The sequence below is a fragment of the Podarcis liolepis genome (genome assembly GCF_965112155.1).
Source record: "Podarcis liolepis genome assembly, chromosome: 1".
NCBI lineage: Eukaryota > Metazoa > Chordata > Lepidosauria > Squamata > Lacertidae > Podarcis > Podarcis liolepis.
The window spans coordinates 86,427,399-86,452,433 of NC_139554.1; the positions used below are offsets into that span (position 1 = coordinate 86,427,399).

At 45.6% G+C, this 25,035-nt stretch overlaps 2 protein-coding genes across 4 annotated transcripts; one reads left to right on the forward strand and one right to left on the reverse strand.

The window, feature by feature from the left end:
- Positions 1–1,832: 1,832 nt before the first annotated feature.
- On the reverse strand, positions 1,833–13,612 carry LOC310700801 (keratin, type II cytoskeletal 8-like). 2 transcript variants are annotated; one of them, XM_083490680.1, is made up of 9 exons: positions 13,165–13,612; positions 8,351–8,559; positions 8,068–8,128; positions 6,661–6,756; positions 6,265–6,429; positions 5,986–6,111; positions 4,308–4,528; positions 3,516–3,565; positions 1,833–2,098 (listed from the first exon to the last, which is right to left on the reverse strand). In XM_083490680.1, exons 1-9 carry the CDS (start codon positions 13,456–13,458, stop codon positions 2,091–2,093), a joined length of 1,230 nt encoding a protein of 409 aa, XP_083346806.1. In that variant the 5' UTR covers positions 13,459–13,612; the 3' UTR covers positions 1,833–2,090. The 2 variants fall into 2 exon arrangements, with proteins under 2 accessions (XP_083346806.1, XP_083346805.1); XM_083490679.1 differs by having other exon boundaries at positions 1,833–2,069; positions 13,165–13,610.
- Positions 13,613–13,910: 298 nt separating this feature from the next.
- On the forward strand, positions 13,911–24,681 carry LOC310700840 (keratin, type I cytoskeletal 18-A-like). Of its 2 annotated transcripts, XM_083490789.1 has the most exons (8): positions 13,911–14,453; positions 16,443–16,525; positions 18,601–18,757; positions 20,238–20,402; positions 21,169–21,294; positions 22,624–22,844; positions 23,912–23,940; positions 24,507–24,681. In XM_083490789.1, exons 1-8 carry the CDS (start codon positions 14,070–14,072, stop codon positions 24,602–24,604), a joined length of 1,263 nt encoding a protein of 420 aa, XP_083346915.1. In that variant the 5' UTR covers positions 13,911–14,069; the 3' UTR covers positions 24,605–24,681. The 2 variants fall into 2 exon arrangements, with proteins under 2 accessions (XP_083346915.1, XP_083346916.1); XM_083490790.1 differs by lacking the exon at positions 23,912–23,940 and having other exon boundaries at positions 13,915–14,453.
- Positions 24,682–25,035: the final 354 nt, after the last annotated feature.

The following is a 25,035-nucleotide window of genomic DNA, read 5'->3' on the forward strand; positions in this document are numbered from 1 at the left end:
TGAGGGTCATCTAGTACAACTCCCTGCAACGCATGCTGCTGAAACATGGAACTATACAGAATACATAGAACGGAATCAGGTCGCTCCAGCTGGCAGGCAGGGGAGCTGGCTTCTTCCTAGTGTCAAACCCCAGAACCCAGTTCTTTCGTATAACACATTTGCTCCTGCTCACAATCCACTTTTAAGGGGATGCAGATCATTTTATTGCTACAGATTCCTGGCTAACAGATTGTATTACGGCACATGCTTTCATGGGCTGGAGTCCTACAGCATCTAGAGGGCCATGAGTTCCCCGTTCTTGCTGTAGCAGGAAACCTTCCTGAACTGAAGCTCAGAGACAGGCTTTAGAATAAGAGCTTCATTGGATGTTGCCAAAGTCCCACCTGGTCCAGCATCCTACTCCTCTCACAGCGGTCAACCAAATGCCTCCAGGAAGCCCACAAGCAGGACCTGAGTGTTCCTAGGTTCTCCTGCTCTGTAGCTCGGTGGTGGAACATCTGTTTAGCATGCAGAAGGTCACAGGTACAATCCCCAGCATCTCCAGATAGGGCTGGGAATGTACCCTGTCTGAAATCCTGAAGCTGCTGCCAGGGCAGTGTAGACAATATTGAGCTGGATGAACCAGTGGTCTGACTTTGTACAAGGCAGCTGTTTGTGTTCCTATCCCTCTTGGAGCACGATTTACAAGATTCAAACCCTTCTCAGTAGGATCCCTTAAGGGTCATGCTCCATCCCATCCCCATTAACCCCCCCCCCAAAGGATGGTTGCACAAGTTTTGATACAAAGAGCTCTAAACCGCATTCCTGCTTTTCTTTCTGTAGCGTCAGTGTTGTGCTGGATTCTCTTCAGAACACGAAAGTGGCAGAGCCTCTGCTCAGAAAAGAAGAGAAGGCCATTCCAAGCATTTTATTCATTGCACACCAGGCTACCTCCTCCCACCCCAAATGCATCTGAACTTTCAAACTGTAGGCTACCATGATGCTTCTCCCCTAGGAACATCATCCCTCTTCTCTAAAAGACATAAGTTATGCCCCACTCTTGTCTCCAAAAGTACCAGCTTGCCTTTTAAGGGCAAACAATGACAATTGTTTCTTCAACAAAACCCAAAGGGTTGGGCCAGTCCTCTCCAGCATAACAAGGGAGTGAAGGAATGACTAGCAAAGCCAGATGCTCAGGATTGGCCAGGATAAGACAGGAATTCAGTCTTGTTCAGCATCCAAGAAAAAGCCATCATCCTGGATGCAAAATGTCCAGTATCCACTGTTGTACACTTTATCTAGGGAGATCAGAACCTCCCGCTTCTCCGCAAGCAAAAAATAAACCTATATGACGCATGGGCAAAAATGGAAGATTAGGGACCAAATGCCTGGAGCTGCTGTCAGGACTCATGCAAAAAACTTGGTGCAGCTGAGGATAATATTGATGGAATTGAGCCAGGGATGGGGGAAACTTTGGTTCTCCAGATGTTTGCGACACTACAACTCCCAGCATCCTTGAATGCTGGTCATGCTGCTGGGCTGATGAGAGTTGTTGTTTGTCAACCTCTGGAGCAGGCCTCCTCAACCTCAGCCCTCCAGATGTTTTCAGACTACAGTTCCATCATCCCTGACCATTGGTCCTGCTAGCTAGGGATCATGGGAGTTGTAGGCCAAAAACATCTGGAGGGCCGAGGGTGAGGAAGCCTGCTCTGGAGGGCTGCAGGTCCCCCATCCCTGTGTCAAAGGGATGCATCACCCACACCAGTTTACCAGCAGTGGGTTCTGGCCTGCCTGTGTTGGCTTAGAGAGGAAATAGACCCACTGTGTGGACAAGTAAAGAAAACAAGGATCTGTAGAAGGCTTTAAAACACTCATTTATTTTTAAGCACTGGGGCCTGATTGCCCCTTTGGCTTGTTCTGCTTCGGCTACTTTTCTGAGAAGTGACTGGCCTCAGAGAGGATCTTCCCATCCTTGGTCTCGATGGTTTTGATGAGCAAGGGCCTCTTCAGGGAGTTGTTGTTGGTCAAGGAAGTCCCCCCAGGTGCCATGTTGTGGGCAGGCAGTGCCATCCCCTGTGTCAGTAGCCCAGCTGCATAAGCAATGGATGGATTTAGAAATCTGGGTCAAGAGATCAAAGAAGGATGGCTTTAAGCAAGAGACTCCTGATTTGACCCCCCCCAAAGTGATTTGAGAAAGAGGAGGCAGCTAGAAACGCCATTCAAGCAAGTTAGCAGCAGGTCCAGGAGCCAGAAGGCCAACTGGCCATTTGCACTAAGCGAGTGATTTACATGAATTTGCAGACACACACACACACACACACACAGACACACACACACACACACAGAGAGAGAGAGAGAGAGAGAGAGAGAGAGAGAGACCCAGACCCAGACCCAGATATAGAACCAGAAACAGGACCAATATATTTTGCACTAATGGAGACTGAGCAAGGATACCATTCTGAGGAACCCAAAGGGTCTTGAGCAGAGTGGAATTATAAGGAGGATGCAGAACCCTGCAGAGGATAGGAGGCACCCAATATATTACATGAAATTCTGGCTTCTTGTGGGGCATCATTCAGTATTAAGGTCAAGAAGCAGGCCAAACAAGCATAAGAAAAACTGAGGTGTTCTGGAGCCTTCTGTAGTGTGTGCGTGGACAAAATCTCTTGATTACATTTAAAATATGTTTCTACTGTTTTCTGTTCACCTAACACATGTAAAAGTTTAAATACTGAGACCTCAAGATAACAACTAACTAATTTGGGTCCACATCATGGCAGACACACTGGGTGGAAAGTCTTCCCTGTCAAATGCCAAATACAGTGGTGCCCCGCAAGACGAATGCCTCACAAGACGGAAAACCCGCTAGACGAAAGGGTTTTCCGTTTTGGAGGTGCTTCGCAAAACGAATTTCCTATGGGCTTGCTTCGCAAGACGACAATGCCTTGCGAGTTCCTGCGGATTCCCCCCCCCCTTTTTCTAAGCCGCTAAGCCGCTTATCAACTGATCCGATCAGCAGATAAGCCGCTAAAAGCCGCTAAAAGCAGCTAATAGTGCTAATCCGCTAATCCGTCAATGGGCTTGCTTCGCAAGACGAAAAAACTGCTAGACGAAGAGAATCACAGAACGGATTCTTTTCGTCTTGCGAGGCACCACTGTACCATGACACATAATCAACTATCAAGAACTGTAATCAGTATCAGACTGCCAAATACCAAATGTTAAAATCGAATGTCTTCCAGTATCCAACGGAGATATAAAATATTCAACAAATATTTGAAAAATGCAGTGATGAGTGATGACAATAGCAAAAAAATTGTTGTTGTTGTTTAGTCGTTTAGGAAACCTAGAAAAGCTCAAAGGGAACCCGTTTGGCAAGGATGGGGCTGCCACGTTACCAGAAGAATCCAGTGGATGGCAGGAGAGATTGATGAAGTTACCAGCCGCCTCCATTTTATGAGCACCCATTTTTACCACAGGCTTGGGACTCTTCTAGGGAACATCATGCACAGCTTCAGAGTAGGAAATGCACTTACCTAGTTTGTCTATAGCACTGAACTGCTGACTTGGAGCCTGGCCACCCATCCTGAGAGAAGGGGGGAAAAACATGTGATGGAACAATGGTGTTTTAGTGTTTCAAGTGCCCCCACCCCACATTTATTTTTTTACCTCCCAACCCCCTGCTGATTTTGGCAATGGCAAACACACACACACACACACACAAGCAGAGAGAGAAAACTGGGATGAGTGGAGCAAAGCACCTGATAGGGTTAAATATAGCACACTTCCTGGTAATCAGTTTGTGCATCTGATGAAAGGAGGGGGGCTGAAGCTAATGCACCCCCTCAACTGATCTGCACAGATCATCTGAGGAACATGGATGCCTGTGTGTGTGTGTGTGTGTGTGTGTGTGTGTGTATGTGTGTGTGCGCATGATAGACACAGACCGACAGAATGGGGTGGCCACACACCCATTAGTGCAAACAACCTCCAAAACCATGATTGTGGCCCATGGTGTGTAGGCAATACTGAGTTAGATAGACTGTCAGTCTGACTCTGTAGAAGCAGCTTCCCATGTGACAGCATAGTGATGTCACGCAGAACAGCCAATCCTAGATGTCCAGGTGCAGAGCGACTGATTCACCAACCTCCCACCTGCCCCATCCATGCATGGCGAGTTCCACCAAAGTTAGGGCTGCATCCAACTAAATCCTACTCAGAGCAGACCCACTGAAATGAATGGATCCAAGGGACTCATGTCTATCAGCTTCAATGAGTCTTCTCTCAACAGGACTAACACTGCTTACCGCCCACAGGACCTTGCTTACCGGTTCTCTTCTCCTTCCAGCAGTTTCTGATAGGTGGCAATTTCTATGTCAAGGGCCAGCTTGACATTCATCAGCTCTTGGTATTCTCGCACCTTGCCAGCCATATCGTGCTTGGCCCGCCTCAAAGCCTCCTCCAGGTCTTGGATGGCACCCTTGGCACTCTGCACAGCCTGCTCCCCTTGCTCTTCAGCCTGCGCCACGGCACTCTCCAGGTTGGCTCGCTGGGCAGGAGGAGAGAGGAGCTGTGAGACGGCTCCAACACCGTGGTGGGAAGCCACAGGGAAAGCCCACAGTAGGAAACTGGAGGCAAGGCCTGTCTCTTATTGTAGCGTGATGGGGAAGATCCTGTTTTGGGGCTGCATGGTTGCTCCAATTTGGCTGCGGCTGCTTGTCCTATTTTCCCCAGCTGCCAATTTGAATAGCAAAGGAAGAGCTGAGAAAACTTGGGCAAAAATGAGCCCTTCCACTGTTCCTCAGTTTGGGGATACAGGGCATTTCCAGATGACCTGTTTACTGAGCGTCCGTTCTGATTTGTTTGCAAGGAGGTTAGATGATGTTGCCAAAGCAGGTGTTATCCTATGCTTTCCAGTACATTTCCCCGTCACTTTTCTTTATTGCAGAAACTCTGATCTTTTGGAGAAGCAGGTTTGTTGCACAAGACCTCCTAATCTGTTGAAAACTGCACAACATGAATTGACCAGCAAGTGAATGAATCTCACCTGAACAGAGAGACAGTCGAAGTGTCCACAGTTATTTCAATATAACAAATTGCTAAGGTCATGCCCAGAAAGTTGCTATTTTGTGGGTGGGAGCCTACCCCATGATGGAAAATTCAGGTTGTGCAATTAGAGTGGATTTGGTACCTTGTGCAGGAAACCCATTAAAATGGGACTTTTTGCACTGAGAAGTGTGGGGGGGGGGGAATTGCTTGATGTGGTGCCCTGCAAACGAATCATAATAAATACAGTGGTACCTCGGGTTACAACACTTCGGGTTACAGGCTCCGCCAACCCGGAAGTAGTACCTCGGGTTAAGAACTTTACCTCAGGATGAGAACAGAAATTGCGCGTTGGCAGCGCCGCGGCAGCAGGAAGCCCCTTTACTAAAGTGGTACCCCAGGTTGAGAACGATTTCAGGTTAAGAATGGACCTCTGGAACAAATTAAGTTCCACAAATTAAGTTCCAGAGGTACCACTGTACTCAATGAACAGCCCATGTCACCTAACCTCCCCACAAACTTTATGCAAACCAATGAGGATGAATGCTCAATTAGCAGGTCATCTGGAAGTGGCCTAAGTTACCCTTCAAAAAGAATCAGTGTTTGGGCTGTAGACCTTTGGAAGCAGCTGAAGGCCTTCTGGGCCACACATTTCATTTAGGAGTGTATGTGGAATGGGGACATGAAGTGGATCCATGAAGCATGCCCCCCTCAAGACCAAATTACCCATTTCTCATCCCCTTCCAGCTGTTCCACTTCTTTATGAAGATTGAGGCTACCTGCAGACCTAAGGTATAACCTATCTGTGAAATGCAATCATATAATGGTTGAATGGCTCAGGAATGAGAGGTAGAGTGTGTAAGGGGATGTGAGTGCAGTCTAATTTCCCCTGTTAGTGTAAACTCTCAGCTTTCACCAATAGTTTAAATAAGACTCGTTTTCTGCCCAGAGACAGCTCACCTGGTTCTTCAGGGCCTCAATTTCCCCATTAAGACGCTGGGCGTAGCGTGTCAGCTCAGCAATCTGCCCTCTAGCTCTCTTCAGATCCTCAAGGTTCTTCTGGGTCTTTCTTGCTATGTCATCACACTGGAAGGTAAAGAGAAGAACCAGGAGGCTTTAGTCAACAGCTTCATCCAGGTACCAGCCAATTCTCTTTAAAATGTTATGTTCAACCATATGCATATATGTTCTGCATGCCTGCATGCACACACTTCCACGTGATGGAAATGTGCTACTCGCCTTGTTCTTGTACCACTGTTCAGTCTCATCACGGCTTTTGGCAGCCATGGCCTGGTACTGCTCCTTCACCTCATCAATTATATGCTTCATCTCCAACTCCCGGTTATTGTCCATCTCCACAGTCACCATTGCATTTTGGATCTGAGGTTGCAACTCCCGGGTCTCCTGGGTGTGATGAGCAGAGAGAGAGAGAGAAATAATGACATTGTTGATGAGGTTGGGATGACAGGTCATCTCAGATGGAGAACATAATCATGGAGCAAAGCCCAAGCCCTTCTCATCTCCTCTGAGTACTCCTTGTGAGCCATCAATCCAGATGATGGGATAATAATCCCACCCTCTTCCCACTCACCCCTACCAAACACACCCACCACTCTTCTCCCATGTGTCACCCACCTCTTCAAAGAGCTGGTTGAGGTATTTCATTTCATTGGAGGTGCTCTCTAGCTTCGACTCAACAACCACTTTCTGCACATAGATGTCATCTAGGTCCTGTCACAGGAGAGAAGTAGTCAGCAGATCCCATGCCTTGGTCAGAACAGGATTCACCTGTCATGAGCCCGGCAGCGGGATTGGGTTGGCAGCTCTGACAGAGGAAGAAGAAACAGAGCAGAGGGGTGAATTGTGGGAAGCTGGCTTGGAGGAGAGGGGATCTCTTCAATCACTTTGGAAGGGGGAGCAGGGATGCCAGATCTCCCCTCTGACATTCCTGCAAACCAGAGAGCCTTTGTAGAATCTGGAGAGGCCTTTGAACTGCCAAGATGCAGGGGAAGGTGGACCAGGAGATGGCAGTGATTGAACAGCAGTCTTTTATTTATTAATTATATTTATTACATTTTATATACAGTGGTACCTCTGGTTACGTACTTAATTCGTTCTGGAGGTCCGTTTTTAATCAGAAACTGTTCTTAACCTGAAGCACCACTTTAGCTAATGGGGCCTCCTGCTGCTGCTGCGCCACCGCCACCCAATTTCTGTTCTCATCCTGAAGCAAAGTTCTTAACCCGAGGTATTATTTACGGGTTAGCGGAGTCTGTAACCTGAAGCGTATGTAACCCGAGGTACCACTGTACCACCTTTATCTTCCAAGGTGGCTCCTGAGCCCTGTGTCTGCTGTTGAGCCAGTACCATTGCTTGTGAGTAAGGTATCTCCTCATGAGTAACAAATCCCTGACATCCCTTCACCGCCACCAGCTGTGCTTAGGGTGTGCTCTAGGAGGCCAGAGTACATAAATTCTCCCTCTTGAGCCTTTTGGTAATTGGAAACAGCACAAGTCTCTGGCTCCTGGTTCCAGTTCCCCTGCCTTGCTATGTTATATCTTAGCTGAACAGTGACCTCGGACCTGGCCTCTGGATCATGGTTTGAACCTAGACTGATTTCCTGTTCTTCGCTTTGGTTTGTTTGGACTACCCTTGGCTGGTGAGTGTTTTGCTAAGAGGTTTATACAGTGGTACCTCAGGTTAAGTACTTAATTCGTTCCAGTGATCTGTACTTAACCTGAAACTGTTCTTAACCTGAAGCACCACTTTAGCTAATGGGGCCTCTTGCTGCTGCTGCGCCACCAGAGCACGATTTCTGTTCTCATCCTGAAGCAAAGTTCTTAACCTGAGGTACTATTTCTAGGTTAGCGGAGTCTGTAACCTGAAGTGTATGTAACCTGAGTACCACTGTATATCTTGGGATTTGGACCCCTTGAGGGCACCCACTGGCTATCCTGGGTGTGGGGAATAGGGAGAACTGCCTTGGAACCCTATTCCCTACAAGTTCTATGTGTAGATGTTTTTTTCACTTCCGAGACCCACCTTCTTGGTAAGCACAAATTCATTTTCAAGTTGGTTACGCCGGTTGATTTCATCTTCATACCTAGAAAGAGAGGGAGAGGAGATGCTGTTTGATCTTGGCAAACAGGGAATTTAGACTGAACATCTATGCCCCGTTTTCCAACCCCCTTGCCCTCCAGGCTTTCTTTCCTTTCTCCACAGCACCTGTAGCTCCTCTTCCAAGTATCTGCTAGCCACTTCCTGCCTTGCTAGGCATGTAAGATCTCAATTTAAAATGCATCTCATTTGCATCTCGCAAACCCACCTGCTTTTAAGTTCATCCAGATAGGCCTGCATGTGGTCCAGCTCATTCTGCAGCTTCACCTTGTCCTGTTTCAGTGCATCAATTTGCTGCTTGAGAGGCTGGCTGTGGGCCGTCATGATGCGCCCCACATTGGATTTGTACTGGTCTTTGCCCTTCAGAAGCCTCAGCTGTGTCTCCAGCACTTTGTTCTGTTGCTCTAACTTTCGCACCTGGGGGTGGATGGATGGATGGATGGATGGATAAATAAATAAATAAATAAATAAATGAAATGGGCACTGGGGCAGGGAGCCCTGAGCAGCCTTGTTCAGGGTCCAGAATCCCACCACACCTTTCAGTGGTTACTCAGGCAATGCTTCTGTCTGGCCATTTGTGACTGGTTTCTAAAACCCCCCACTATGTGCTCTGTGTTTGATTCATTCTGATGAGATGGCCATTCAGAAATACAGTGCATTTCAATAACAATAATAATGATAATGATTAATAAATAAAATTTATTATTTATACCCCACCCATCTGGCCAGGTTTCCCCAGGCACTCTGGGCAGCTTCCAACAAAATATTAAAAATACAATAAAACATCAGACATTAAAAACTTCCCTAAACCGGACTGCTTTCAGATGTCTTCTAAAAGCCAGATAGTTGTTTATTTCCTTGACACCTGGTGAGAGGGCATTCCACAGGGCAGGCAATTCAGAAGGAAATCTAATGACTACTTACTTTCATTCATTGCATCACATCCTGCCTGAAATCCTTGCTTTTTTTTTTTTTGGAATCCACTGAAACAAACTAACTCACATGCAAATCGTTTACAGGACTGAGAAATGGTAGATTTTCTGTGTGATGCCCCAACCCTCCATTGCCTTCATTTCTACAATTCCTTTAGAGCAAAGCAGGACAGAAATAATGTGTTGCCACACTAGTCAGTCTCATTTTAGTGTTGGGCTGTGTACATGGCCACACCATTGCTTTTCCTCCATTTGGATCAAAGCAGGTTTGGGGCAGGGGAGGCATCAAAACACAGTATTTACTAAGGAACAACAGGATAAATGGACATGGGTGGTGCTGTGGGTTAAGCCACAGAGCCTAGGGCTTGCTGATCAGAAGGTCGGCGGTTTGAATCCCCGCAATGGGGTGAGCTCCCGTTGCTCGGTCCCTGCTCCTGCCAATCTAGCAGTTCAAAAGCAAGTCAAAGTCCAAGTAGATAAATAGGTACTGCTCCGGTGGGAAGGTAAACGGCATTTCTGTGCACTGCTCTGGTTCGCCAGAAGCGGCTTAGTCATGCTGGCCACATGACCTGGAAGCTGTACGCCGGCTCCCTCGGCCAATAAAGCGAGATGAGCGCCGCAACCCCAGAGTCGGTCACGACTGGACCTAATGGTCAGGGGTCCCTTTACCTTTAACAGGATAGATATGGATTGTGGCTCATGTTGTGTGTATACCTCTTCCCAAAACAGTGGTGAGAGCACCCCAAATGGAGACTAAACAGGAGTGGCTTAGGCAGCCATACTTAGGTTTGCTGTTACTTCTCTCTTCTGCATGGGTGACATAAGCAACAGCACTCATGCCTGAATATAGGAATTAGAGAAAGACCAATGCCTTCAGTCTTCTAATTCAAAATGTTTCAGTACTATGTGATACTGCATAAACCAGGGGTAGTCAACCTTTTTATACCTACCGCCCAATATTGCATCTTTCTTGATGGTAAAATTTCCTTACCGCCCACCAGTGCTCGATGGAAGGAGGATTCAGCTTGTGCCATAGAACCCCCTACCACCCCCTAGAATCCTGAAATGCCCACTTGTGGGCAGTAGAGACAAGGTTGACAACCCCTGGCATAAACAGTTGAGAAGAGATTTCTAGTTTCTGCCCCCAACTCCTCAGATTTGGGATTGCTGGGAAATGTGCCCTCCCCTTTGTCGTCTCCCCTTTTCGGGGAAAGATTTAGAGACATGGAGTAGGGGCAAAATCACCGTGCACCCACTCCTCGAAATCAGGATTCTGTATCAGAAGGAGGAGTGTGAAGTAAGCTAGCTCTACGAATTGAAACGGTAGTGCTACTTTAGTGAAACATTTCAGGAAAACCAAGAACTAGCATTTGACACATCTGTCCACCAGGGGGCGCAAATCCTCTTTGTTTCATTGTTATGACGCATTACATTAGAAGTAGGATTGGAGCCTTCATTTAACTGTCTTGCAACACACAATTTTAGTAAAATAAGGAATCCATTGAGCCATAGTTGAGGACTCCAATCACCTATCCAAAGAGCTCACTTTTTCAGGTATCATGCTTAGGGATATTTCAGAAGCAGCTTTCGGAGGCTGCTTTGTGCCTTCGAAATGTCTGCATTGATTTGCACGGTGGGTTTTGTGTGAATCCATGTCATGCAATGATCCCTCACATATTTTGGGCTGCTGAATGCAACAAATGGCTACTGTCTCTCAGCACAAGCGAACATGTAGGATGTTCACTGGCTAAGGAGAGTACAGACAGGCATCCTGCATCTTTAATAGCTGGGAAGGTTGGCAAGAATAGCTTGCTATGTAGGAGGGATAAATTTTGTCTCCTACACAATGCAGCATTTGCATCTTTGGCTGCTCTGTAGGAATTTTGATACATATACAGCATCCCTCACAGGTGTGGCGATCCTCCTAATAACAGCTGTGTACACACCACACATCTAAAGCACATGACGTCCCCCAAACAATGTACTGTAGTTTACTTCTCACAGAGCCACAATTACCAGCACCCTTGGAAAACTACAGTTCCCAGTAGTATTGGGAGGAAGCTATGTGTTTTTAATGTATGGTGTATATGCAGCTACCTAAAACAAATTTGTGAAATGTTTCTGTGGACAGCGTGCCTGTTAGAAACTGGAAGTTTCTGGACTGCAAAATTCATTAACGTTATTTAAGCAGTGTGTCCTAGAGCTGGTTTGTAGTTTCAAAATAAATAGTTTTTAAAGACAGTATTTTATTAGATTGAAAAGAAACCCCTCCCCCAGCACACACACATGCACACGCAGACTAACGTACAACTGAGGCTGAAATTCTGTATCTGAAAATGAGCCCCATTGAATTAATGGCGACTTCTGTATAGACACTTATTGAATTGCACTAAAGTACAGAACATTTTTGTGGAGGGGGGGGAAATCCATATTAGATTAAAATAATCAATTTATAGTGAGTGTGTATATGAAAGAAATACTTTTGCACAATTTCCTGTAGCTCACACCTTGGGAAGCTTTAGTAAATTGACTATCAGTTTTGAGATCCATATTCCTTTTAGAACCAGCACAACCACATTCTACAATTCACAATTACATCAGATCTTGTTTTACTTCCTGGTCCCAGAATAAAGAGCTTGATCTTTTATTTTAAGCAAACAACTTAAGTTTCACCTACTCCTCAGTTTACAGTAAGATTGAACAACATGGATGATTAAGATGAACACGAACACACACACACACACACACACACACACACACACACACACACACACCACCTTAGTTTGGGGAAATTGGGATGTTGGAAAACCCTTTGTTAGTGATATGAGCATCATATTTGTCTGGTGGTGTGATATGTAGCACAGTTTTCCCTAACACCCTTTCAGTATATATTTATTGAAGGATGAAAAATTCTTCCTCCACCCCCTTTGTCCATCTTTATTGCAACAGTCATGTGAACATGTGTTAGTTCAATGTTCTAGACTTGGGTATACATCTAACTCCATTCCCTATATATAAACAGAGTGTATGTAATACTTTCCATGAAAGTCCAATTCCTGGAATCGCCAATTTATAATCTTGGAAAGAGGCCTTGAAAAGTCTGCTAGTCAAATAATGCAGTATTTGACTCACAGCCAAAGTAGATCATATTCTGGAGATCTCTGATCATATCTCCCATCTCTTTAAAGCTTTTAAAAGCTAGCTATGTGGAGAACCCACGTCACACTGGGATCACACTTCAGGGAGACCTGAGTTTTAACAGCTTACCCTGAAACATCTGCAGTGCAATCTTGTACACATCTACTCAGAAATAACACTGTTCCCAAAGGAGCTTATTTTCAGGTACAAGACTGCAGCCTCAGCCAATATAAATATATATATATATATATATATATATATATATATATATAGCCTTATCTTTCCAAAGCTATTACTTGCCCCATTAGGGAAAACAGGTACTCTTATCAAGCATCTCCTTTGCATCCACTGACTTGCACCATCTCTAGTGGTTTCTAGAAGGAAGCACCTATGGAAATCAATTTATCAAGTTTTGTTGGTTTTTAAAGGTTTTTCTCCTCTTTGGGAGCCGTGGGAGCGGCTGCTGTGCTTTTTGTTGCGCTGTGAATAAATAAATGCACTGGGGATGAGCGTGAAAGACCCTTTTTTGGTGTGTTCCAAACTTTACCTTAGTGGAAGTAATTGCAAGTAATTGCCAGCGTTAGGTTAACTTCTATTGAAACTGTGCCTGGCAGAGGTTTGGGCTCTGCGTAGTGATAACAACAAGGATAGATGTTAACAACAGGGTCCCATAACTTCAGACACCTGAATACAAGTTGACACGAACTTGGAACTTCCATAAATGCTTCCGTCTCCGTATTCTCCACTCTGATTGGAGCAGCATTGCCTGCGCAAAGGGGCAATCTCTCTGAGTGGTAGTAAATTAAGTTTGACTCAGCCCATCCGTTTCAATGGGTCTACACTAACTTGGGCATGTTCATTTCAATAGGCACAACCAACACCCTTCCCCCCCCTCTCTCGCACCCCCCACCCCAGAGCAACGTCCCGCCCCACGCGCGCATCCTGGTTGCACCTTGTCGATGAAGGAGGCGAACTGATTGTTGAGCCCTTTGATCTGCTCCTTCTCCTCCGTCCGGATCTGGTGCAGTTTAGGGTCGATCTCCAAAGTGGGCAGCGAGGAGAGAAGGAAAGCGGGCGAGGCGGACAGGGGAGAGCCGGGGAAGGCGCTGGAAGTGGATCCTAGTCGGAAGAGCCCCGGCTGGAAGCTCCCCGGGCTGGCCCGGTACAAAGAGCCCCGGTTGGAGAGGGAGCCGTGGGAGCGGCTGCTAAAGCTCAGGCTCCCCGGGCGAGGGTAACTGGTGCTCATGGTGCGCGGGCTGCAGCGCTGGCTCTCCGAGGAGAAGGGCAAGAGGAATACAGGTGTTCAGCACCTGGGCCGAGCTTAATAGCAGGGGAGATGCAGAAGGCCCCGCCCCTTGCACACCTGGGCACTTTATTGGCATATCAGCGCCCCCTCCCCCTTTCCAGGGCTTCACGTAACGTGGAGCGTGATGGCATATTTGCACATCAATTTGCGCTTCACGCATCCGCGCTATCGAGTTGCACCCTGATTAACATAGCCGCGCCCCTATCGCCTCGCTCGGCCAATCGCATGACACCGCTAAAGCCAGCTCAGTCTACGAGTCCGTTCCACTTGTTTGCATAGCTCCGCCCCTTTGGTCCTTCTTATTTGAGATTATTACGGCGGTCCAAGACGAGCGCCTGGAAGGCTGCCCAAAGTTTGTGCCAAAGCCCCCCCCCCCCAAAAAAAAACCACAATCCTTCCTGCAAACAAAGGAGGCGTGTGCAAACGGATTCTCTTCTACCAATGTGGCAGCTAGGCTCTCTCCCATTGGCTGGCCGCTACCTGGGCATGCAAATGAGCATCCTGGAGGATATAACGGGCCGGTGCGGGCGCCCAGCGCGCCAGGTGGCGCGATGTCGTTCTATTCTCGTCCGCGCAGCGGCTCCCTGTCCGCGGCCTCGGGGCGCTTCTATCCGGCTTCTTCCGCGGGCTCCGTGCGCGGCAGCTCCAGCGGTTCGGACTCCTGGTTCTCGTTGTCCCGGCTGCACGCGGCGCTCCCGGCGGCGCGGGCCAGCGCGGATGTGGCTCCTGCCTGGCTGGGCCCGGGCCGGCAGCAGGAGGCGCTGCAGGGCTTGAACGAGCGCCTGGCCGGCTACCTGCAGCGGGTGCGCGGGCTGGAGGCGGCCAACCGAGCTCTGGAGGAGGAGATCGCCGCCATCCGAGCGCGCAAAGCCGGCGCCATCGGCCAGAAAGACTGGGAAGCCTGCGAAAGGCCCCTGGCCGAGCTGCGCAAGCAGGTGAGGGGCGCGGCTGAAAGGGACGGGGTGAAACACCTGGCAGGTGGGAAAGGGATGCGGGCGGAGGGGACGCAAAACGCTGGTGGGCTTGGCGAGAGAGGATACTAGAGCACCTTTCAGGTGATTCTCCATCTCCAGGTACGGATGGTCATCTGCAGATCATTCCAGCACTTCATAGGACCCCAACACAGCTACGCCCACCAAGGCCACGGTTCGTTCCACGCACGTTTTCTTCCCCACTATGTTCAATGGAACTCGCTGGAAAGCGTGCATTGCTAGCGTTTTGCTGCCCGAGTGTTTGTACTGCTGGTAAATCCAGGCGATTCAGGCAAATGAGCAAGAGGGCAAGTGCAAACGATAAAGGTGTGGGTAGAAAGGTCAGAAACTGGGCGAGTAGAGTCAGTGGCCAAGGGGACACATTGACCTAATACAGGTTGAAGGCCAAGAGAGAATGGTGGAAAGCAGAACTGGAGGAGAACTGGGGCAAAGGAGCCAGACTCAGCCCTAAACCTATTTGCAATATGGATATATTATTTTCCTATCTTCCAGTGTTTTAAAAGTGCCACAGAGCACTTCATGTACATGGTATTGCCATAATCCATATAAACACCAATGAAAAGCATATGGAATTGCTAAATACTAAATTGGAGGAGATGCACGTTGGATTCTAGAATAAAGTGTTGTGTGCGCGCGTGTGCAGTCTAAATGTTTTCCCAGCTTTTCCAGAAAGCAACCAAGCACCCTCTCCACACCCATATAACTTTTTGATCCTGTTTTCTCTTGACAGTTTAGCAACAGTCTGGTTAAAAATACAAGCTTATTCCCTCACTCGCTTTCTGTAAGAATCGTATGGAAATAAAACCCCTTCTTGATAGACTTTCTTTTCTTCCTTGTACGGGATGCTTGCATGTCCAAACAAAGGAGGATCCAGACACTCCCAAAATGTGGGGGTGTAATAACTTCCTTGGAAAAAAATCACCTAATCCTTCCCTATCTAACACCTGCCTCCCCCCGCAAAAAAGAAAGCACAGCTGTAATGTATTCGTTTCATAGTGAGGCATACAACTCCAATTGTTTCCCTGTTGTAAGCTCATATTTGAAAAGCTGAGTGTAGCTGGAAATCCAAGCCCTTGGTTTGGTAGGTGTAGCTTTCTTTTTAGGCTAATATCCTTGGATTACCTGTTTGACCACCTAGTGGAATCTACATTTCTGCCCAACTGGTTTTCAGCATGTTCTTGTAACACCAGGGTTGAAAGGTGCTGAGATGTGTAGCATCTAACCAGGTAGATTCATTCATAGGAAATTTCCCAGAGCTGAGCATTGGCTAGCAGCTCATCAGCTTTTTATAGCTGGTTTGCAAGGGCTAGTCCACCCATAATGCACCAGAGTGGCTCAAAATGAGGGGTAGTTTGTGTGTTGAGTTATTATGTTCTTATCCCACTGTTCAGACATTGACTCCCAAAGTGGTTCACATCAGTTTAAAAGAAAAAGGAGGAAGGGCTCTCCTGAAACACAATGTTTGACAGGGAATCACATGATCCAACTAGGATACACCCAGCCTGTAGAGAAAAAACAACAACACATCTTATTAATGTAGTGGTATATGACAGAACAGGAACACTGAATTGAAGATTCAGTCATTCAGATTTTCATTCCAACAAGTTACACATCAACACAATGGAGTCTCATAAATGGCCTACTCTGGATAGCACAAAGCAAACATTGCAGCCATCAGAACCTAGATTTTATTTTGTATAACCAAATGCAGTGGTTCAAAGAACATGTCTGCCATGCACATGAAAACAAATATGTTCATTTGCTTTGCAAATACATTTGATTATCCAGACTGCAACCCTCTATGTGCAGCTGATTTTCAACAGGAGCCGAGAATATGGGATTGATGCAAACCTATTTGAACACGGTGGGATTTTTGCATAGGATTGTGTTGTACATGCATTACTGATATACAACTGCTCCTTCCCATGTCAGGTGGAAGACCTCAATTTGGACAATGTTAAGCTGCTTCTGCAAATCGATAATGCCAGGTTGGCAGCTGATGACTTCAAGCACAAGTAAGTTGTTTTGTTTACAAACCTTTACAAAAACTGTACCATAAAAGCAGGCCTGTGGAAAGAGTGTATAATTCTACTCCAGACACCTAAATGTGAGGAGAAATCACAATGAAGTCTCCTGGGGTGTTTGCGTGTTGAATTCCATATGCCAAAGAAGTTTCAAAAATAAAAACTGGGATCCCTTGAAAATGTTGCTTTCTCACAGGTTCAAAGTGAAACATTCTCACTTTCTAATCAATTAATTCAACACTCTTCAGTGTTAACTGGCTATCACACTTTTAGCGTATGTTACTTTTTGTGGAGGAATTTTACTAGCGCAGTTCTTGAGGTTCTACATTGAAATTAATATTTGACACACAACTGCAAATTTGTTAATGTTTCTAGTCCGTATGATTGGCATTGCCTGTAAAAGATACCTGGGTCATGAGGATAGAATCTCTGTTCTATACATGGCTAATTGTCTGTTCCTTGGGACCTCTGTTCATGACCTCCAACCCTGACATCCTTCCTGCACCTTATTTACTCATCTCTTTCTTCAACAATGCTGCACCTCACGATAAATTCTGTAAATTTGATTATATGTGGCTTGGAGCCACCATGTCCCAGGTTCACTCCCTGGCATCTCCAGGGAGGGGCTAGGAATGTCTTCTGCTTAAAACACCAGGAAGTTGTTGACAGTCAGTGTCGCTAAATGGACCAGTGGTCTGACTCAATATGAGGGGAGTGGTGTTTGTTGGATTCTTGTTCCTTGTCAGTTTTATATTGATTGATTGGTGTTTTTATTCTTTGTAGTTGGCTTTTATCACATGAACTGCTTTGAGATTTCATAGCTGAATGATGGGATAGAAATTTAACATTTGTTTTAAAACATACACATATAAGCCACATGACTATGTGAACCTCTAGGCGACGTTTCGACGAGGTCTCACTCGTCATCTTCAGGCTGGTGCTTTCGGCTTCTTGTTACTGGAACAGAGCAGGATCTCAGTGTTTGAGTTCCTATAAATACTGTTGAGGGGGTGTGGTGTATAGCCTCCAACGTTCTGGGCAGAGAGGAAGTTCCCAGGTTAGTGTGTCTTTTCTTCTTTTGTTCCTTAATTACTTGAGGGATATCTTGAGTGATTTCTTGAGTGATATTCTGAGTACCACTTAGGTGGGTCATTAAGTGTGGATTAGTTGCTAAAGCTTTCGTGTCTTGACCTCTTGAGCTTGTGAAGAGTTTTTCTGAGAAGATGGCTGTACTGCACTTAGTTGTGCTCTGGCTTGGCTTCGTGTATAGGGGCGAGCTGTGGTTTTGTGCCCTGTGCCAGCCAGATCTGTGTAGGGATTGCAGGGGGGTGCAGCATCCGGAGGTGCCACTATGGTTTGGCTACTGGATGGTGTCTGTAATTTATCTGTGGAGAGGGTCTGGGTTTGGGTCTGGTGTGGTTGATTGGTGATGGCGTTCTGTGTGCCTCTGGTTCTGGTGTCGGTTTGAACTTCCTCTCTGCCCAGAACGTTGGAGGCTATACACCACACCCCCTCAACAGTATTTATAGGAACTCAAACACTGAGATCCTGCTCTGTTCCAGTAACAAGAAGCCGAAAGCACCAGCCTGAAGATGACGAGTGAGACCTCGTCGAAACGTCGCCTAGACACCCCAACTCTTACACGGGAAGACACCCGAAGACACCAAAACCTGCATATATATATATATATATATATATATATATATATATATATATATATATATATATGAAAGTGGAAGTCAAGAAAGGTTTGAAAAGCTGCTGCTAAATTTTTGAGTGAGACATGCATCTAATCCTACTCAGACCAGAGCCAGAAGAGACAACAGAGTACCAGCTATATCCCAATGGCCATGAAAATAGATTAAAATATTAAAATACTAATATCAATATTTAAATCATGTTAACCCTCACCCCCAAATGTGGAGGTGGTCTGGGAAAATACCTGAGCATGATTTACACCCGGGTCTAAAAGGTTAAGTGAAAGTCTGTTCCATTACTTGTACTTGGTTTCAGCCTTGCAACTTGTTTGTTCATTTGTTTCTTGTTTCCTCCTTCCCTTCTTCCAGACTGGATGCAGAGCAGGCTATGTGTGACAGCGTGCAAAAGGACACACATGGGTTGCGCAAAATGATCGATGACACCAACTATTCCCGCTTGAAGTTGGAAGGGGAACTGGAGTCCCTCAGAGAGGAGCTGGCTCACTTGCGCAAAAGCCACCATGAGGTAACAGTATGGTGAGGGCTGCGTCTGAACCCACCTGTGTGTCCATCCCCACGTATTCAAGACACAGCTCTGAGAGGATTGGAATATTTCCCATGTAGTCAGTATGTGTGTCCATAGTAAATACATGCTTGCCCTTATCCTAATAATAATAATAATAATAATAATAATAGCCAATAACGACATTCACACACACACCAGAGGAATAAAGAAAGCTTACATGGAATGAAAGATGCTGCTTCAGGCTACAACTATGCACGCAACAAGCCTTACGGTTCATACACACCTTAATTATGAGAGTAAAATAAAGGCCCTACTTAAACATGGAGAGTGAGTACACCCGATCTGGTCATAAGTGGAGCACAAGTCAGGGATAGATAACTGTACCTTCCGTGAGAGTTAAGATCTCCCCTTCAGGATCCTATGTCAACAAGCCAATAGTATCTCTCCCCCAAGCCGTGATTAAGGAAAGCACAAGCCGTGATTAAGCAAAGCACAAGGATGATCCTTGAGATTGTAGAGCAAAAAGGAGGGCCTGTTGTGTGACCTACCTAACCACTGAAAATCTGGGGTTCAAATACTATTTTGAGCCAACCGAGTGAGTGAATAATCTGACACCTTAAACCCTTTGAAGCATTGTTTATTTCCTGCAAGTTTGTGTCCTGAGATAAGTTTGAAACTGTGTGGTCACAACATTAGTTGGGGATAACCAACAAGTTACCTATACATTTCCTGAATAATTTACTTTTGAAAGAAGACTTTGTTGCCCATGTGAAATCCAGTTCCTTCTTATGGGAGGGTGATGATTAAACTTTTCTGGAAACTAGAGATCAGTATGCTGATCTTTACAGTAAAACTGTCTGCTACCCCTATAAGGTAATGTCTAAGGTAGGAGCTGGTACCAGAGTTGTGCGTAGTTTGTTGAGGGGTATATTTTATATTAAAGCTATGACAGCTGCACTGATGCCATGATCTGCAGTAATAAACCATGTAAAAAGTCCAGACTAGCATCCATTGTTACAACAGATACAGCTGAGAAATATCTCACACTGCAGACACAATGTTATTATTATTAATAGTAGTAGTATTATTGGTATTATTATTATTATTATTATTATTATTATTATTATTATTATTATTAGTAGTAGTAGTAGTAGTATACCACCCTTTATCCATCAATTTCAGGGCTTTTCACAACATAAAATTCCAATATAAAAAGCATGTAATACATAAGAATAATAAGAATAATAAGTAAGGTCTCTAGATCCCTTGGAAGCATGTTCTGAGAAAAATATGTGGGGACACCTGGCAGTGTGGTACTTACAATTTAAACTCTTAAAATAGAAGGGAGATGAGACAGTAGTAAACAATAGGAAAGAATACATATACTTCAGGCTTCTCTGTGGAGACAAATGCTTCCCCCCAAAGGCCATATTGAACTCTGCCCCCTAACAGGCTTTCTCCCTTTCTGCATGGTCTGCAGGAAGTAGAGGCTCTCAATGCTCTGATCGCCAAATCTGACATAACGGTGCAGGTGGATAATCCACAGAAACATGACCTGAGCGAGACCATCGCTGAGATCCGCAACCAGTATGAGAAAATGGCTGAGCAGAGCCGTTCCGAGGCTGAGGACTTGTACAAAACCAAGGTGAGGAGGGAGCTAGGGAAGGGGGAGAGCAGGGACGGGACAGAAAATTGGTCGAGTTCACATTTAAAGGCAAATCTAACTAATTCACTTTTTTCACAAAACAATATGCAAACTTGAAACCCAGCCACTGTTCAGAATTCACACTTCTCTGAATTTTGCAATGCCATTCTCCAGCCAAGCAGGAATGCGAATACAGTGGAACCTCGGTTTTTGAGCGTCTCGGAAGCCGAACAATTCGGAACCCGAACGCCGAAAACCTGGAAGCGAATGCTTGTTTTCGAACGTGCCTTGGAAGTCGAATGGCTTCCGAGGCGCATTTCTCCATTTTTGCAATGGAATTTGCTGATCGCCCATTGAACCTCGGTTGTCAAACGTTTCAGAAGTTGAACGGTCTTCCGGAATGGAATATGTTCGACAACCAAGGTTCCACTGTACTAAGGTCAAGTATGCATTCAATGTCAGGTAGCAGTGGAAAGAACGTACCAAAAATCATTGTATTTGGGGAGGCTGCTGTGCAAAAATGAGTATATTAGGCGAACTTGCCTACAAACTTGTGTATTAGGAGAAACTCACTAAAATGCTGATGAATTTTTTCGCAGGGACCTTTAACAAACAATAATCACAAAATGACATGGAAATGTGGAGAACTGATGATTGGAAAATCGAAAAACTGTGGGAAACCAACAAGATTGCTTCATCCCTAGGAGGGAGCATGGCTCTCTGCCCCACTCTAACTTCCCTTTGCCATTACTGTTCGCCCTTGCAGTTTGACTCCATGTCTCAAGAAGCAGATGTGCATGCCCAGGCACTGGAAGAAGCCAAAAGCGAGTTGACAGAGCTTCGTCGGCAGCTCCAGGGAATAGAGATTGAACGCCAGACTCTGCAGAAAACGGTAAGAAGAGGGGTGCCCTCTTTCCTTCCCAATTCCCAGTATAGGTCATAAGAGGCTCTCCTGAGCAGTGAATAACTTCTTCCTGCAAATTATAAGCATGCAACAGGCAGTGAAGAAGTACCACTACTTATTTTATAGCAGGAGTGTTGTCTCCTGTTGTGCTCTTTGTCAATCATCTGCGTATCAAAATTATTCATTTATTATTACAGTTCTATCCCACCTTCTTTGCAAAGAGCTCAAGCTGGCATCCATGGCTCTCCCCACCTCCCCATTTTATTCTCACAACAACCCTGTGGGGTAGGGTTAGGTTGAGAGTTGGGAACTCCCCGAAGGCCACCCAGGGTCTTAATTCATCACTTGTAACCAATGCACCCCAGTGACTCTAGATACAGTTTTTCTTCAGAGATGAAATCCATCAAATAAGAGGTCTGTAACATCAGAATGCACAGCTAAGGGTTGAACTTAGAATTAAAGGAACTGACCCCCAAAGCAAAATACCTTTATTATGACCAATCAACTTGGAGTGAAGAGTGAAGTGAGAAAGATTGCTTTGACCAATGACTTATCAAGCACCCAGAGCTGGCTTGAGATCTATTGCTGCTAATATCTATTAGCCGGCTAGCTAAGGGGTGCTGGACCAGTGATGCACTGCACACAGTTCTGTCCTCCATATCCATTTTCTGGGTCAGCCACTGCACCCTATTCAAGTTGAGTCAGCCCAGGCTTCTCACACCTGTGGTTGCTGGGCTCCAGGAGTGACAGATGCTACTGTAAGAAAGGACACACACTTTTGCTCCTTGCTCCAGCTGTGGGTGAATGAAGGATGCAGCTTTTCTTACTTCCGCTTCACAAGCAGCACCAGCTCTACCTCCCCAAGCTGCATAAATATTACAGACTGGGCCTATTAAATGCCATTTGTTTTGGCACGAGTGCCTATTTTAATATGATTTAAACTTTAAAGGGGTGGCAATGGCTGAAAGCTGCACAAGCACAGGGTGGAATTCCCAGAGACTTAAATTCACCCCAGAGACTTTTGTTCGCCCCATGGAACATATTGACTCCCCCACCTGAATAGTTGATTTCTTCCTCTATCAATAAAGCAACCTAGCTCTGCTCAGCTTCAGAAGCTGTTTTTTGTGTGTGTTTTTCAACACACATGAGGGTACTACTGTTGAAAGAACAAATCTAAAACTCATTAAACTAAGAGAGCTGCTCTTACAGAATTTGTGGAGTCCTGGCCAATATCCACCCATTTTTGCCTAATTCTGTATAAAAGTTAGGGTATCAAATTTTGTTCACTGCATAAGCCCAAACCATTTTGTGATGCAGATAGATACGCTGGAGAACACCTTGAAGAACACAGGAGAGCACTATCAAAATGAAATGACCAATCTCAACCATATCATCGCCAAGCTGCAAGATGAGCTGGCAGCCTGCCGCACTGACTTGGAGAGGCAGGCCCGAGACTATGAGGCCCTGCTAGACCTCAAGACCAAGCTAGAGAATGAGATTGAACACTACCGTAGCTTGATCGAGGGAGCAACAGACAGGTAATGAAGGGTTATGCCCCTGACTTCCTTCCTTGTACTTCTTGGTCATATGCCTGTTGAATGTCCCTGGAGTTCTTCCATCAGGCTCACTTTCCCTTCCCCAACCTACATTTGACAGGAAGCTGCAGCCATTCCTGGCTCCCTGGCTGGTTTTTCCTGTATGATCCATGCTACCAAGTTTGATTCACAGTATGACACTGGTAGGGGGGCATGTTTTCAGAAATCTACATCTGCTAGTTTGCCAGCCACTCCATCCAGTCAAAATTCTGTGTGATGTATCTATCCATAGGACGTAATTTTTCTAGCGCTGCATGTATCTAAAAATACTTAACTTGCTTCCTAATAAAAATATACCGGGAGCTACCTTCACATTGGGCATAGCATCAAGTTACAAGGTTAATAATTCTATCCTCCTTTCTTTATAATCATTTGTGCTTTGCTGTTCTTCCCTAGGTCAGGGTAGTAAAAGTTTAAGTAAATCTACATTCTAATTAGGTCTGAACCATCACAACCTTCAGTTATATAGCTAGAGCTGCAACCAGTACATGACTTAGCTGTCTCTGAGCTGACTGCCTTGTGGGACAGAGGGGCCAACTCAGTTTCTGCTTTTTCATGAATGGGGGAGACCATTAGCTAAGACAGGTGGTTTTCAGGTATAGAATGGGAAGGCACTTGCATCTTTCAGAATAGCATAAAGGGGAAAACCCACAGGTGCTGTTTCTCTTATCATTGTAGCCATGTGATGTGACAAGGCGTCTTACTAGTGAAATTTTCTCTCTAAAACCATTACTAAAGAGGCAGGAACCCTCATGGCATCTGATGCTGGCAGCCTCATTTTTGTCAGGCTACGAGTGGTAGAAAGGTTGCTAACAATCATTTAAGTCCCTTGAGTAACCCCACTGACTTTGGAGGAAACAAGGCAGCAGATGGGAAATATGGCTGTAGAAGCTAATGCAATGCGTTCGGTGGCACAGGTGTGTAAGCAAATCTGTAGCAGGAAGCCATCACAGTAAGCAAATTGTCCTAGGATGAAGCAAACAAATGGCTGCCATGTTTTGTATTTTCAGAGGGGAGTTGCAGAACTCAGGCAAAGCAGGTAAGTTCTCCTCTATGATGTAGCAGTAGACATTACTTAGCACAGTGCTGCTTTGCTTCTGCATGTCTGTGTCTGCCTGAAACCTGCTTGTTGATCTCCCGGCCTCACAATTCAAACACTCTCCCAGGCTTTGTTTGCTTTTCTACCAACAGGACTCTTTTGGCTGTGGCTTGGTGTGAAGAACGCTAAACTGAGTAAATTGTTCAACATGCACAGGGGCTCCAAGCACAGTGCTGTATCAAGGCAGTTGGCTGTACCCAAGTATCTTCAGGAAGTCAGTTTTATGCATCAGAGGATGTAATGCACACATACAAAGCTTGAACTCATATTTACCAGTGTATACCCTAGGAACCAGCCCTGTTTCTCATTGACAAGCAGCAGTTGCAGTCTCAATTGAAAAGCTGCACAGGTGTCCTCAAGGTGGAGGTTGCATTTAGCAGCGTCAAAAGGCAGTCTTCAGGCTTTTTTCTTTTTTTAAAAAGCAAGTTTTTGATCTCTGATCTAGTCTCCCGAGTCCATCCTAGGCTTCGCACTCTAACCAGTTACTCTTTATTCCTCTTTTGCAGACACCAGGAGACAGACCATTAAGAAGGTGGTGGTCACTACACAAGAAATTGTGGATGGGCGAGTGGTGACTCAGAGATCTGAGGAAGTGATTCAGTAGGCTTGTCCAGTGTGGTATTTGCTAATCCCTGTATCAAGTTCCTTTTACTGCTGAATAAAAGAAACAATGTTTAGCAACTCTGGACATCCTGTCATGACATTTGCTTGCACAGCTTACTGTGATTAGTCAAAATCTATATTAAAATACAACCTGGAATACAGAGGTTGGACCCTGCATAAACCACATTAGCATTAGAGTGAACAAGTGCTGTTGTCCCTCATCTACTAGGCTAGAGCTCCATATGGCAGCAATGGAGAACAGGCAAGTGCACATTTACTGATTCCTGAAAAGCTGAAAGCAGAAGGGATTTTATACTTCTTTTCAGAGGACTCTTGCTTCCCCACCACATCAGAAGTACCAGCAGTGAGGGTCTATGCCATCAGAACTGTCAAACACCATGGTAGACTTTCTCATGTAATTCATTGCTGATT

Excerpts from the sequence above, each read along its gene's own strand:
- LOC310700801 (XM_083490679.1), bottom strand. The coding sequence starts at position 13,458 with ATGAGCACCAGTTACCCTCGCCCGGGGAGCCTGAGCTTTAGCAGCCGC. Across the intron at positions 6,430-6,660 it reads TCAACCAGCTCTTTGAAGAG|GAGACCCGGGAGTTGCAACC; the intron begins GTGGGTGACACA and ends CATCACACCCAG. Across the intron at positions 3,566-4,307 it reads CTGGAAGGAGAAGAGAACCG|GATGGGTGGCCAGGCTCCAA; the intron begins GTAAGCAAGGTC and ends CCCTTCTCTCAG.
- LOC310700840 (XM_083490789.1), top strand. The coding sequence starts at position 14,070 with ATGTCGTTCTATTCTCGTCCGCGCAGCGGCTCCCTGTCCGCGGCCTCG. Across the intron at positions 16,526-18,600 it reads GCTGATGACTTCAAGCACAA|ACTGGATGCAGAGCAGGCTA; the intron begins GTAAGTTGTTTT and ends CCCTTCTTCCAG. Across the intron at positions 21,295-22,623 it reads GCCAGACTCTGCAGAAAACG|ATAGATACGCTGGAGAACAC; the intron begins GTAAGAAGAGGG and ends TTTGTGATGCAG.